At 43.5% G+C, this 15,038-nt stretch overlaps 1 protein-coding gene across 2 annotated transcripts in view; it reads right to left on the minus strand.

Annotated features, from left to right (window-relative positions):
* LOC121579445 (active breakpoint cluster region-related protein) overlaps positions 1-13,439 on the minus strand; it is a 242,135-nt gene extending 228,696 nt beyond the window's left edge. For both annotated transcript variants that reach the window (XM_041894042.1, XM_041894041.1), the window contains exon 1: positions 12,531-13,439. In XM_041894042.1, coding sequence (XP_041749976.1) covers positions 12,531-13,386 — 856 coding nt within the window. In that variant the 5' untranslated portion in view covers positions 13,387-13,439. The remainder of the gene's footprint in view (positions 1-12,530) is intronic.
* Positions 13,440-15,038: the final 1,599 nt, after the last annotated feature.

The raw sequence follows: 15,038 nt of genomic DNA on the forward strand, positions 1-15,038 counted from the left end.
CTTCAGCTCACAGACGGATGGTCTGACATTCTCCTGTAGAATTCTCTGATACAGAGCAGAATTCATGGTTCCTTCTATTAAGGCAAGTCGTCCAGGTCCTGAGGCAGCAAAGCATCCCCAAACCATCACCACCATGCTTGACCTTTGGTATGATGTTCTTACTGTGGAATGCAGAGTTTGGTTTACGCCAGGCATTACTGGAACCATGTCGTCCAAAAAGTTATACTTTTGAATCATCTGTCCATAGAACGTTCTTCCAAGAGTATTGATGATCATCCAGGTGCTTTTTGGCAAACTTGAGTCAACTTTTTGGACGAGATGGGTCACATTATGCCTGGCGAAAACCAAACACTGCATTCCACAGTAAGAACATCATACCAAAAGGTCAAGCATGGTGGTGTTGGTGTGATGGTTTGGGGATGCTTTGCTGCCTCAGGACCTGGACGACTTGCCTTAATAGAAGGAACCATGAATTCTGCTCTGTATCAGAGAATTCTACAGGAGAATGTCAGACCATACGTCTGTGAGCTGAAGCTGAAGCGCAGCTGGGTCATGCAGCAAGACAATGATCCAAAACACACAATCAAGTCTACATGAAAATTGCTAAAAAGCAACAAATTGGAAGTTTTGGAATGGCCTAGTCAAAATCCAGACCTAATCCCAATTGAGATGTTGTGGCAGGACTTGAAACGAGCAGTTCATGCTTGAAAACCCACACGTCACTGAGTTAAAGCAGTTCTGCATGGAAGAGTGGGCCAAAATTCCTCCACAGCGACGTGAGAGACTGATCAACAACTACAGGAAGCATTTGGTTGGAGTCATTGCAGCTAAAGGTGGCACAACCAGTTATTGAGTGTAAGGGGGCAATTACTTTTTCACACAGGGGAATTGGGTGTTGCATAACTTTGTTTATGAAATAAATATGTAATTGTTGTGTTATTTGTTCACTTATGTTCCCTTTATCTAATATTAGGTTTTGGTTGAAGATCTGATAACATTCAGTATCACAAATATGCAAAAGTAGAGAAAATTAGAAAGGGGGCAAATACTTTTTCATAGCACTGTATGTGAGAATGCTGTTCATTGACTACAGCTCAGCGCTCAACACCATTATCCCCTCCAAGCTCATTACCAAGCCTAGGACCCTGGGACTAAACACCTCCCTCTGCAACTGGATCCTGGACTTCCTGAAGGGCTGACCCCATGTGGTGAGGGTAGGCAACATCCCAGTTGTTTTATTTAACCAGGCAAGTAAGTTAAGAACAAATTCTTATTTACAATGACGGCTTACCAAAAGGCAAAAGGCCTCCTGCAGGGACGAGGGATAAAAAAATTAAATATAGGACAAAACACACATCACGACAAGAGAGACACCACAACACTACATAAAGAGAGACCTAAGACAACACAGCATGTTAGCAACACCACATGACAACAACATGGTAGCAACACAACATGGTAGCAGCACAAAACATGGTACAAACATTACTGGGCACAGACAACAGCAAGAAGGTAGAGACAACAATACATCACACGAAGCAGCCACAACTGTCAGTAAGAGTGTCCATGATTGAGTCTTTGAATGAAGAGTTGGATATAAAACTGTCCAGTTTGACTGTTTTTTGCAGCTCGTTCCAGTCGCTAGCTGCAGCGAACTGAAAAGAGGAGCGACCCAATGATGTGTGTGCTATGGGGACCTTTAACAGAATGTGACTGGCAGAACGGGTGTTGTATGTGGAGGATGAGGGCTGCAGTAGGTATCTCAGATAGGTGGGAGTGAGGCCTAAGAGGGTTTAATAAATAAGCATCAACCAGTGGGTCTTGTGACGGGTATACAGAGATAACCAGTTTACAGAGGAGTATAGAGTGTAGTGATGTGTCCTATAAGGAGCATTGGTGGCTAATCTGATGGTCGAATGGTGAAGAACATCTAGCCGCTCGAGAGCACCCTTACCTGCCGATCTATAAATTACATCTAGCATGGGAGGATTGGTAATCTGAATCAGGGTTAGTTTGGCAGCTGGGGTGAAAGAGGAGCGATTACGATAGAGAAAACAAAGTCTAGAGTTATCAAAGCTGCAGGCAAAGATTATGTGCTGAGAGAAGGACAGAGTACCGTCTAGCCATACTGCCAAGTACTTGTACGTGCCTACCGCAAGCTCTAAACCCTCAGAGGTAGTAATCACACCGGTGGGTTAGAGAGGCATGCTTCTTACCAAACCACATTACCTTTGTTTTGGAGGTGTTCAGAACAAGGTTACGGGCAGAGAAATCTTGTTGGACACTAAGAAAGCTTTGTTGTAGAGCGTTTAACACAAAATCCGGGGAGGGGCCAGCTGAGTACAATACTGTATCATCTGCATATAAATGGATGAGAGAACTTCCTACTGCTTGAGCTATGTTGTTGATGTAAATTGAGAAGAGCGTGGGGCCTAGGATCGAGCCTTGGGGTACTCCCTTGGTGACAGGCAGTGGCTGAGACAGCAGATGTTCTGACTTTATACACTGCACTCTGAGAGGTAGTTAGCAAACCAGGCCAAAGACCCCTCAAAGACACCAATACTCCTTAGCCGGCCCACAAGAACGAAATGGTCTACTGTATCAAAAGCTTTGGCCAAGTCAATAAAAATAGCAGCACAACATTGCTTAGAATCAAGGGCAATGGTGACATCATTTAGGACCTTTAAGGTTGCAGTGACACATCCATAACCTGAGTGGAAACAAGATTGCATACCAGAGAGAATACTATAGACATCAAAAAACATACAACTCTATGCACAAGGACTACTTTTAACAATTTCCTCAGAAAATGTGCAGACGTGGTTTGTGCTGTTGATGCCGTCATTCTGTTACCAAACGTTGCATCTGCACTGTTCATCAAATAAATGTGTTTTTGCCAAATTTTCTGTGGAAATTGTTAAAGATGCACTATGCAGATATCACTCCACCATTTCCTGGCTGCTAAAATTCTAATACTTAGCCCAATTTCAGTTTGTGACTAAACAAGCAAGTATAGTGTAGAGAATCATTGTACAATCTAAACCGCTGTAACATACACTACTGGTCAAAAGTTTTAGAACACCTACTCATTCAAGGGTTTTATTTCTACAATATAGAAAATAGTTAAAATAAAATAAAAACCCTAGAATGAGTAGGTGTTCTAAAACTTTTGACCGGTAGTGTATATTTTCCATAACCAAAAATATTGTATTTTCAGCTGTTTGAAGCTGGTGTACAAAACCAAAAGTAAAAGACGCAAGAACTCAACTTAAACACGGGAAGCATAGGAATAGCGCACATAGAACAGATCTACCGCTTCATAGACTTGCTTTCAATGAGATCTACAACTCATATTGTTATGTGAATTTTGACGGGTCGCCCCCAAAAGTTACATAGTGCCTTAAAAGTTGTCCTTTTGCAGAGAGTTGTATGGTTTGTTTAACTTTGCAATCATTGGTTTCTGTTGCATTTGGCATACATTTTAAAGTAAAAAATCTGAGTCTTAGCATCACTCAGTTACCAAGGAATTGCCCTTAAGTATACTAACATATTCCATAGGCACACAAACATTACAACCGAGTTAGAGCTGGCTGTGTTGTGAGCAGACAGGCAGAGCAGGATGGGCCTCGACAGGCCCTGCATTTCTGAGGGAGACGTGGAAAAAATACAGTATGTCTCATGAACATGATATAAAAGGAATCTCCAGCAACGTAACAAACAGGTTTGTTCACTCTTCCAAAGGAACACTGTTGTGAGAAGTACAGCTGCCATGTTGTTCAGTTTACCCCAGTTCTAATAGCATTAGGCTAACCAAAACAGAATTCCTTGTCAGTTGTTTGGTAGATAGTGTAGAAATATAGGTGTTGTCGTTAGTTTGTTTGTACTGTATTTATTAGGGATCCCCATCAGCTGTTGCCAAGGCAACAGCTACTCTTCCTGGGGTCCAAATGCATTAAGGCAATTACATCACACACACAAAAACAGCATATCATATACCCTAACATTATTGCACCACTACATACAGTGCAGTCGGAAAGTATTCAGACCATTCACTTTTTCCACAGTTATGTTACAACCTTATTATAAAATTGATGAAATACATTTTTCCCACATCAATCTACACACAATACCCCATAATCGAAATTGAGCTCAGGCGCATCCTGTTTCCATTGATCATCCTTGAGACGTTTCTAGAACTTGATTGATTGGAGTCCACCTGTGGTAAATTCAATTGATTGGATGTGATTTGGAAAGGCACACACCTGTCTATAGAAGGTCCCACAGTTGACAGTGCATGTCAGAGCAAAAACCAAGCCATGAGGTAAAAGGAATTGTCCGTAGAGCTCCGAGACAGGATTGCGTTGAGGCACAGATCTGGGGAAGGGTACAAAATAAATATTCTGCAGCATTGAAGGTCCCCGAGAACACAGTGGCCTCCATCAATCTTAAATCGAAGAAGGTTTGGAACCACCAAGACTCCTCCTAAAGCTGGCCGCCCGGCCAAACTGAGCAATCAGGGGAGAAGGGCCTTGGTCAGGGAGGTGACCAAGAACCCGATGGTCACTCTGACAGAGCTCCAGAGGTCCTCTGGGAGAACCTTCCAGAAGGACAACCATCTCTGCAGCACTCCAAAAAGCAGGCCTTTATGGTAGAGTGGCCAGACGGAAGGACTCAGACCAAGAGAAACAAGATTCTCTGGTCTGATGAAACCAAGATTCAACTATTTGCCCTGAATGCCAAGCATTACATCTGGAGGAAACCTGGCACCATCCCTACGGGGAAGCATGGTGGTGGCAACATCATGCGGTGGGGGTGTTTTTCAGCGGCAGGGACTGGTAGATTAGTCAGGATCGAGGCAAAGATGAACGGAGCAAAGTACAGAGAGATCCTTGATGAACACCTGCTCCAGAGCACTCGGGGCCTCAGACTGGGGCGAAGGTTCACCTTCCAACAGGACAACGACCCTAAGCACACAGCCAAGACAGGAGTGCCTTTGGAACAATTCTCTGAATGTCCTTGAGTGGCTCAGCTAGAGCCCGGACTTGAACCCGATTGTACATCTCTGGAGAGACCTGACAATAGCTGTGCAACGACCTCTCCCCATCCAACCTGACAGAGCTTGAGAGGATCTGCAGAGAAGAATGGGAGAAACTCCCCAAAAACAGGTGTGCCAAGCTTGTAGCATCATACCCAAGAAGACTCAAGGCTGTAATTGCTGCTTCAACAAAGTACTGAGTAAAAGGTCTGAATACTTATGTAAAATGTGATATTTTCATTTTTTATTTAATACATTTGCACGTTTTTCTAAAAACCTGTGTTTGCCTTGTCATTATGGGTATTGTGTGTAGATTGATGAGGGGGAAAAAATATTTAATCAATTTTAGAATAATGCTGTAACGTAACAACATTTGGATAAAGTCAAGGGGTCTGAACACTTTCCGAATGCACTGTAAGTGCCTTTGAACGTGGTATGGTAGTTGGTTACAGGCACACCGGTTTGAGTGTGTCAAGAAATGCTGGGTTATTCAAGCTCTACAGTTTCCTGTGTGAATCAAGAATGGTCCATCACCCAAAGGACATCCAGCCAACGTGACACAACTGTTGGAAACATTGGAGTCATCCCTGTGGAACACTCATCATCTTGTTGTCCATGCCCCAACGAAATGAGGCTGTTCTGAGGGCGTTCCTAATGTTTTGTACACTCAGGCTGCAGTACACATTTGCAAACACTATAATCTCTAACTGGCCACCTTTATGCCTCCTTTTGGGAGCCCACTCAGTCTTTCACTCAGTGTACACAAAGACAGGCCTTGCGAGGTAACCTGCTCTCAGAATGACTCATTTGCAACAGTTTCTTTTAGCACAGTTTCCTGCTGAGCCCTCCCAGCAACACAACTGACTCCATCAACAGCTTATTGAAGGCAAAGGTCTGCATCTCGCTAACTGACATTCATTCAGACCCGTTTACCACCAACTGACATACCACAGAGTATATTGGAATTCATGGCCCTTCATGACCTTCAAATATTTGCACCTGCAAGTTAACGTTTTCTTTGTGAAACATAAAGGACATGCTGATGCATAGCTGCGGGAACATGTTTGGGGGTGGGAGTGCTGCGATTTTGTTTGACGGGAGGGGGGACCACATAAAAAATTCCCATATGCGGGACATCATGATGACTTTGCGGGATAGTGTAGCATACATGGTTAAAAACATTAGGCAGAACCCCCCTGTTGAGTTTTGGCCACGAGATAATGAGGTGGTGTTTTTGGTGTAAGAGTAACGTTATACTATGCTATTATATTTGGTTATGTAGAATACTAATGAATCATTATGTGATCTTCCAAGACATTGATTCAGCTATAATCTAACTTTACTAAATGAGCACCATTGTGAGAAGTGGTGGAGTTACACTCCGGACCACTGCACCAAAGTGCACCTACCCAACTCTTTTTGCCTCCGCAAAATCTGGTGATGCAGAGACGAGAGACCACTTGTGGCCTTTTTATAAAAATCTGGGAATATTTGGCTTGATCTCAGGGAATGTAAAACAGTTAGGAAGGGAAACTGTTAAAAACGGGATTGTGTGAAGTAGAAGCAAATATGTTGAATGAGAAACTAATATGCACGGAGAGCCTCAAATGTTTGCCGAAATTACCTTCCATCTTTCAGTCTAATACTGCCATTTACTTACTTGTGTAGACCTTCATCAGAACAACACATTTCACTGCACCTATCTGGTGACAATAAAACATGTATATTTTTTAAACACGCTTTGTCAGTAGTTAGACCTACTGTCCTCTTCAAGTTTAGCTGGAGCAAAGATTATGGATATACTGACAAGATCCATGTCTCTCCTCCTTAACAATGTTGCCCTCGCTACAGAGGGCTAGATTGCTCCGATAATACAGGACTAGTAAAGGCCCAGTGCACTACTTTTGTAAAATGTTCTAACAAAATTGTTTTTGCCCACGCTACAGACAGCTACAGTGGCTTGCGAAAGTATTCACCACCCTTGGCATTTTTTCTATTTTGTTGCCTTACAACCTGGAATTAAATTTGATTTTTTAGGGGGTTTGTATCATTAGGGGGCTTCACTGTGGGGATGGTGTTCTCGGGGTGATGAGAGGTGTTGGGTTTGCGCCAGACATAGCGTTTTCCTTGATGGCCAAAAAGCTCAATTTTAGTCTCATCTGACCAGAGTACCTTCTTCCATATGTTTGGGGAGTCTCCCACATGCCTTTTGGCGAACACCAAACGTGTTTGCTTATTTTTTTCTTTAAGCAATGGCTTTTTTCTGGCCACTCTTACGTAAAGCCCAGCACTGTGGAGTGTACGGCTTAAAGTGGTCCTATGGACAGATACTCCAATCTCCGCTGTGGAGCTTTGCAGCTCCTTCAGGGTTATCTTTGGCGTCTTTGTTGCCCCTCTGATTAATGCCCTCCTTGCCTGGGCTGTGAGTTTTGGTGGGCAGCCCTCTCTTGGCAGGTTTGTTGTGGTGCCATATTCTTTCCATTTTTTAATAATGGATTTAAATGGTGCTCCGTGGGACGTTCAAAGTTTCTGATATATATATACAGTGGGGAAAAAAAGTATTTAGTCAGCCACCAATTGTGCAAGTTCTCCAAATTAAAAAGATGAGAGAGGCCTGTAATTTTCATCATAGGTACATGTCAACTATGGAAAATAAGTATTTGGTCAATAACAAATGTTTCTCAATACTTTGTTATATACCCTTTGTTGGCAATGACACAGGTCAAACGTTTTCTGTAAGTCTTCACAAGGTTTTCACACACTGTTGCTGGTATTTTGGCCCATTCCTCCATGCAGATCTCCTCTAGAGCAGTGATGTTTTGGGGCTGTCGCTGGGCAACAACTCCCTCCAAAGATTTTCTATGGGGTTGAGATCTGGAGACTGGCTAGGCCACTCCAGGACCTTGAAATGCTTCTTACGAAGCCACTCCTTCGTTGCCCGGGCGGTGTGTTTGGGATCATTGTCATGCTGAAAGACCCAGCCACGTTTCATCTTCAATGCCCTTGCTGATGGAAGGAGGTTTTCACTCAAAATATCACGATACATGGCCCCATTCATTCTTTCCTTTACACGGATCAGTCGTCCTGGTCCCTTTGCAGAAAAACAGCCCCAAAGCATGATGTTTCCACCCCCATGCTTCACAGTAGGTATGGTGTTCTTTGGATGCAACTCAGCATTCTTTGTCCTCCAAACACGACGAGTTGAGTTTTGACCAAAAAGTTATATTTTGGTTTCATCTGACCATATGACATTCTCCCAATCCTCTTCTGGATCATCCAAATGCACTCTAGCAAACTTCAGACGGGCCTGGACATGTACTGGCTTAAGCAGGGGGACACGTCTGGCACTGCAGGATTTGAGTCCCTGGCGGCGTAGTGTGTTACTGATGGTAGGCTTTGTTACTTTGGTCCCAGCTCTCTGCAGGTCATTCACTAGGTCCCCCTGTGTGGTTCTGGGATTTTTGCTCACCGTTCTTGTGATCATTTTGACCCCACGCGGTGAGATCTTGCATGGAGCCCCAGATCGAGGGAGATTATCAGTGGTCTTGTATGTCTTCCATTTCCTAATAATTGCTCCCACAGTTGATTTCTTCAAACCAAGCTGCTTACCTATTGCAGATTCAGTCTTCCCAGGCTGGTGTCCTTTGACAGCTCTTTGGTCTTGGCCATAGTGGAGTTTGGAGTGTGACTGTTTGAGGTTGTGGACAGGTGTCTTTTATACTGATAACAAGTTCAAACAGGTGCCATTAATACAGGTAACGAGTGGAGGACAGAGGAGCCTCTTAAAGAAGAAGTTACAGGTCTGTGAGAGCCAGAAATCTTGCTTGTTTGTAGGTGACCAAATACTTATTTTCCACCATAATTTGCAAATAAATTCATAAAAAATCCTACAATGTGATTTTCTGGATTTTTTTTCTTCTCAATTTGTCTGTCATAGTTGACGTGTACCTATGATGAAAATTACAGGCCTCTCATCTTTTTAAGTGGGAGAACTTGCACAATTGGTGGCTGACTAAATACTTTTTTTCCTCACTGATAGATAGAGATATATATATATACACACACAGGGGTGCACATAACTGGTACGCAGGTACGCAAGCACGACAAAAATCAGGAAAGCGTAATGCCACTTGTGTTACTACGCGCCTTTGCGTACTTGACCGATCTTCTCATCTAACCTTACACATGACATGTTGCTTGTCAACTACTGTCAGGGATGTCCAAAAAGCAACAGACATGATGCAGCTTTTTTGGCGTTTCGCCACCTACAAAGAAACGCCAACTGGAGCCAGAGCCGAAGAAAATACTTTTTTCGGAAAAGTGGCTCCAAGATGTGCAGTGGCTTGAAGCTAACGATGAGCGCACTGAAATGTGGTGCAAGATTTGCCGCTCAAATCCACATCTAGCAGACAAAACGGGTGCATTTTATAAAGGCTCAAAGAATTTCAACCATCCTTTATTTGACAAACATGAAAAGAGCAAGGAGCACACGAATGTGGCGCAAGCCATTGCTAAGCTAGCCGAGAAGAAATGTCCAGTCGCCCACTTGCCAGATGGCGAGACAAGCTGAATGAAGAACAGCGGCAAGCTCTGTTTAATATTTATCTCCTCGCCTTCCATAAAGCTAAACACGCACGTCCCATGTCTTCCTATTCTGAGGATGTTCCTTTACTGAAGCGGCTAGGAGTAAATGTCGGAGGTGCATATCATTCAGGTGAAGGGGGCACACGGATCATGCAGAGCATCGCTCACACCATCATCGGGGAGTTACGAGCCAAGTTGCAGTCTGCTGAATTTTGGGGGCTGCTTTTTGATGGATCTGAGGACATCACAAAAACTGAGCAGGAAATCATTTCGTCGTCGTCCAGCAACGGAGAGTTTACTTTGGACTTTATTGGACTGATTGAATTGGGTGCTGACCGAACCGCGCAGGCCATAACAGACGGACTTGTGAGACTTTTCCAGGACACAGGCTTGGATGACTGGACAACAAAGTTGGTCGCTGTGTGCACAGACGGGGCTGCTGTCAATCTACAATGGCGTTGTGCCAAAACTCTGGCAACTTGCTGCAGTTGGAGACTCCCTTGTGCACATTCTGTGCACCGCACACACACTGGAGAATAGCGCGAAATCAGCTGATCGCAACGTTCCTTACTGTGAGACATTTAATCGCTCTGTGGTCAAGCTGCTGCAGTTTTATTTACAAAAAGGTGGAGCAAAAAAAACTGCTGCACTGAATAAGCTATGTGAAGAAAATGGGATCTCCTTTGTGAAACTGGGTAAGTTTCATAATATCAGATGGTCTGCATGGAGGCATGGAACACTGTTAAAAATATCAAAACTATTGCCAGCCATTAAAATGCAACTGGTTACGAGTGATAACAGTGACTTGCAGCATATCTGCACAGAGCGTTTTCAGTGCTTTCTGTCAAACATGCTTGACATTTGCAACATTTTGAAGACCACATCCATTAGGTTTCAGAAGGAAAAGCTGACCATTGAACTCATGGTGGCCATTGGACAGTTCACACTTCTGCTTGATGGTGAAAGCCACAGGGCACACACTGTTTCCAATGCTGATGCTGACAGAGACAAGACACACTTACTCAGGGGGTTAATTGAAGAGTTTGAAATCAGATATGACTCCCTCAAGTCATGTGATCATTTCTTACTATTTGATCCTTCAACATGGCCTCAGTAAATGCAAGACCTCCACAGTTTTGGAAACACAACAGTTTGCAGCATTCTCAAGAAATATGAGGCCACCTTGCAACTTGACAAAGATACCACTGTGACAGAATGGATGCCCTTAAAGCAGGCAGGAAAACGCTTGGGAGCCTCTTCTGTGTATGACTTGGTCCAAATAGCAAATACAAGTAACCCAGATGCTTACTCCAAAATCAACAAGGTGGTTAAGCTGTCTCTTACACTGCCTTTAAGCAGTGCAGCTTGGGAGAGGGGATTCTCACATCTCAACATAATAAAAACCAAGTACAGATCTCGTCTGTCACATGCTCGTCTCTCAGCCCTGATGCACATTCACCTGTCAAAGCAGACCACAGAGACATTTGACCCAAAGCCTGCTGCTAGACAGCTAATCGGAGGCTCAACCAAGGACAGGGAGGTGCATCTGCAGCATCTTCATCATCTACCATGCAGGAAGCTGAAGCAGAGGACAGTGGGGGCGACACTGAAGAGGACAGTGGTGGCGGCACTGAGGAGGACAGTGAGGAAGACTGCACTTATTAAGACCACGCTACATATGGGATGAGTACCAGACACCAGTACTGCTGGTACTCACCTGAGTAACTCACTGAAAAAGTTATGTGCACCCCTGTATATATATATATATATATCCCAACCCTGATTTGTACTTCTCCACAACTTTGTCCCTGACCTGTTTGGAGAGCTCCTTGGCCTTCATGGTGCCGCTTGCTTGGTGGTGCCCCTTGCTTAGTGGTGTTGCAGACTCTGGGGCCTTTCAGAACAGGTGTATATATACTGAGATCATGTGACAGTTCATATGACACTTACATTGCACACAGGTGGACTTTATTTAACTAATTATGTGACTTCTGAAGGTAATTGGTTGCACCAGATCTTATTTAGGGGCTTCATAGCAAAGGGGGTGAATACATATGCAAGCACCACTTTTCCAGTCTTTACTTTTAAGATTAAGTTATTTTTTTCATTTCACTTCACCAATTTGGACTATTGTGTATGTCCATTACTTGAAATCCAAATAAAATCAATTTAAATTACAGGTTGTAATGCAACAAAATAGGAAAAATGCCAAGGGGGATGAATACTTTTGCAAGGCACTGTATATCAGTTATTACAATTCCCTCAGCACCCCTACTTCCAGCAGCTATGTGTCTGAGTGCCAGACTAGATTGTGTCACAGGCATTTAGATTGTCATCGCTATGGCACTAGGTAATTAGAGTGAGGAGAAAGCTCTGCTCTCTCCACTGTCCCTAATGAACCACTCATCCATTTCAAGTTCCACTCCTACGGTATTTCCCTCAATACATGTGCATCATAGAACTATATAGATACAGACGACAGCAGAGTGATGTGTCACAAAATGAGTGACAAATGTTTCCAGAACCTTTTCCTTCCTCACACCTAGTCATGTGTGAACTGCCAAGTCATTCATTAATTGTCTGACAAAACCAGAGCAAAGTGCAATGAAAGCCAAACAACCTGAGTAAATATTGCCAAAAACTTCGATGTTGAATATGGTTTTACCTGCTATTGTGGAACCTGATGGAAAGGTATTGAACACCTTTTCCAAACATTTCACAGCCACAATCTCTTTCCCTTATAATGTTGCTGCCATACAGCGCAATACATGGACAGCAATCTCTCATCATTGTCTTATTGTTGCCAACGCCATAAAACAATGACTTCACAAATAGCTCTTTCCGGGTTTACATGTATGAAAAAGGGCTGTGTAAACCTCAATTTATGTGGCCAAGCAATTAGATATGCTACCTGAAGAGGAGTCTTCATGGTCGGAGCTCAAGTAGACATCGCTGCGTCTGTCTGGAGTGCTGCGCCCGGATCCCCCCGTATGGGATGCCCTGAAGGGCGCAGGGATGCAGGACGGAGACAACCTCCCATCATCACTGGAGTCGAAGTCCCTGCTGTGGCGGAACGGGCGCAGGGAGTCCCGGTGGGGGTTCGACCTCTGGCTGTCTCTGGCGGTCGTTTCGGGGGTCACCATGTTGCTCTTGAGGAAATTCTCATTGAGCTCCGCATCCTCGTATTCGTGGTCACTAGCCTCTCTGCTGTTGCTGTCGGTCACGGAATTCACTTTCCCTATGCGGCCGATGCAGTTTCCATCCGCTTGAGAGAGCCCTGGTGAGATCGTATTCACTTGTTTCTGGAAGCTGGGCTTGCGCGGTGGCGCGGGGGGTATAGGTTTACCTGCCCTACTACTGATCCTGATCGGCGGCTCTGGTTTGGTGCCTTTGCTGCCTGGCGTCTGCAGTTTCTTGCTTCCACTACCAGAAACCTTCATACTTTCCCTCTCTAGCTTTTCGTTTGTCCTCCGCGATTTGCTTTCCGTTTCTGTCTTTGATAATAAAGGTTCAACATTCAAGTTTTCGTCTTTACCGTCTTCCCACGTCACCTTGTCATAACTTTTCTTCTGTCGAGCGATGGTGGTCTGGAGGTATATCACCTTGAATTTCTCCTCCGACAGCGCCTGCTGCAGCGTTTTGAGATTCGATTTACATTTCTCCAGCTTGGTCTCGACATCTTCCACCGAGGGTAAATCCATTGTAGGTGCTTCTCCGTCAGGAAATTCATTCTTCCAATGTTTTTCGAATTCATCTTGATCCCACATTGTAATGGTACCCACTTGTTACCTCTCCCACGCACGCATTCGATGGAACCGTGTTGCTTTACCCAAATAAAAACGTTTGGCTTCCGGTATTCAGATACGTTGTGACGTAAACCAATTAAATGCAACAGTCAAAGTGATGTTGGGGCGTTCATTTTTCGAATGAGGGGATTCGATCTGGCCCGAGTTACCCTGGTGGAAGGCGTTTACAGCGGGTAAAATGTGATTGCATTCGTTTTGGAACCCGGCTGCCTCCCGGGCGTGATCCAGGTGCCCGGTTCAAAGCCCACGACGAAGTCGGCTCAAAACAAAAGTGACGAAGCCTAAGCCACTTTAAGCACGTATAGTAATGAGTAGGATTCGTTGTTTTCCAGCTATGTTTTTCAATGACTGTATGGTGTTTTCATATGCAAAAGTTATTGCTTTTGATAAAAACGCTTTACCTGCCTTCCCAATGAAAATTATTTAGAAAATTCTAACATTTATTTTATTGAAAATATTTGTTATATGTTTCTGGATGATGCACCATGCTGCCTTGTTGACAACGTGACTGAGCAGAGCAGAAGCTTACTGTTCGATTTGAGAAGGGGGCTCCTTCCTCACCGCTTTTGCCCGTTCATGTCACAGGCAATAGAATGATACACCGCAGCTCAGGTTAATAGAACTCCCCCATGGACTGTAGCAGATTGTTCACCTGCGGCTTTACCTGACTTACAAAAAAAAAGATTAGGAAAATCAGCCTTTGAACATTCCATGAGGGAGTTCTATTAACCTGAGCCGCATGTTAATGTGAATTTATAATCTTACATAATTATAATATTTAGAATAGGACCTATGACTTGATAGATTATATTTTATCAGTAGCCTAATCCAAGACATTAATGAATAATGTCCTGATTTGTCTGCTTCAGAGAGTGTATAATAACCTCTTATGGAAACATTTAGATTGGTTGTTGTGTTAATCATACATGTCGCCAGTCCATATAATAGAGGCATGTCTCCATTTCAGTTTTGAGGCAGTCTGTTTTAAGGCATATCCATTGCCCATGCTGCTGTCAACACCATTAGGAGGCCCAGTACACATTTGATATGTGTATCATGATGTCCAGGCCGAGCTGTATTGGCTGCAAGGACAGCTATGACAGAATGGGATGAACTATGTGTCTACTGATACACATGCTCATGCAGTCCATTGGGGTAGGTTGCTTTCAATCTATAGGCCTAGAGATAGTGTTCTCGAGTCTACTGCTGTAGGCTAGTACACCGTTTATTATTATCATACGATAGAAATTAGTTTAATGAAAATATACAGTTATACTCTACTGTAAAACATGGAGGAAGCTGTTGTTTGTTGTATTTTTATGACTATCCAGTCCTTTTTGTCTGATTGGTGGATGGAGATGTTTGACATTATAGAGAGGAAGAGGCTCTGAGTGTGGGATGTTTATCAGACAAGTCAGTATCAGGACTACAGTGCCTTGCAAAAGTATTCATCCCCCTTGGCGTTTTTCCTATTTTGTTGCATTACAACCTGTAATTTAAATTGATTTTATTTGGATTTCAAGTAATGGACATACACAAAATAGTCCAAATTGGTGAAGTGAAATGAAAAAAACTACTTGTTAAAAAAAATTCGAAAAAAATAATTACGGAAA

This window comes from Coregonus clupeaformis, chromosome 13, assembly GCF_020615455.1.
Source record: "Coregonus clupeaformis isolate EN_2021a chromosome 13, ASM2061545v1, whole genome shotgun sequence".
In the NCBI taxonomy this organism is placed as follows: Eukaryota; Metazoa; Chordata; class Actinopteri; order Salmoniformes; family Salmonidae; genus Coregonus; species Coregonus clupeaformis.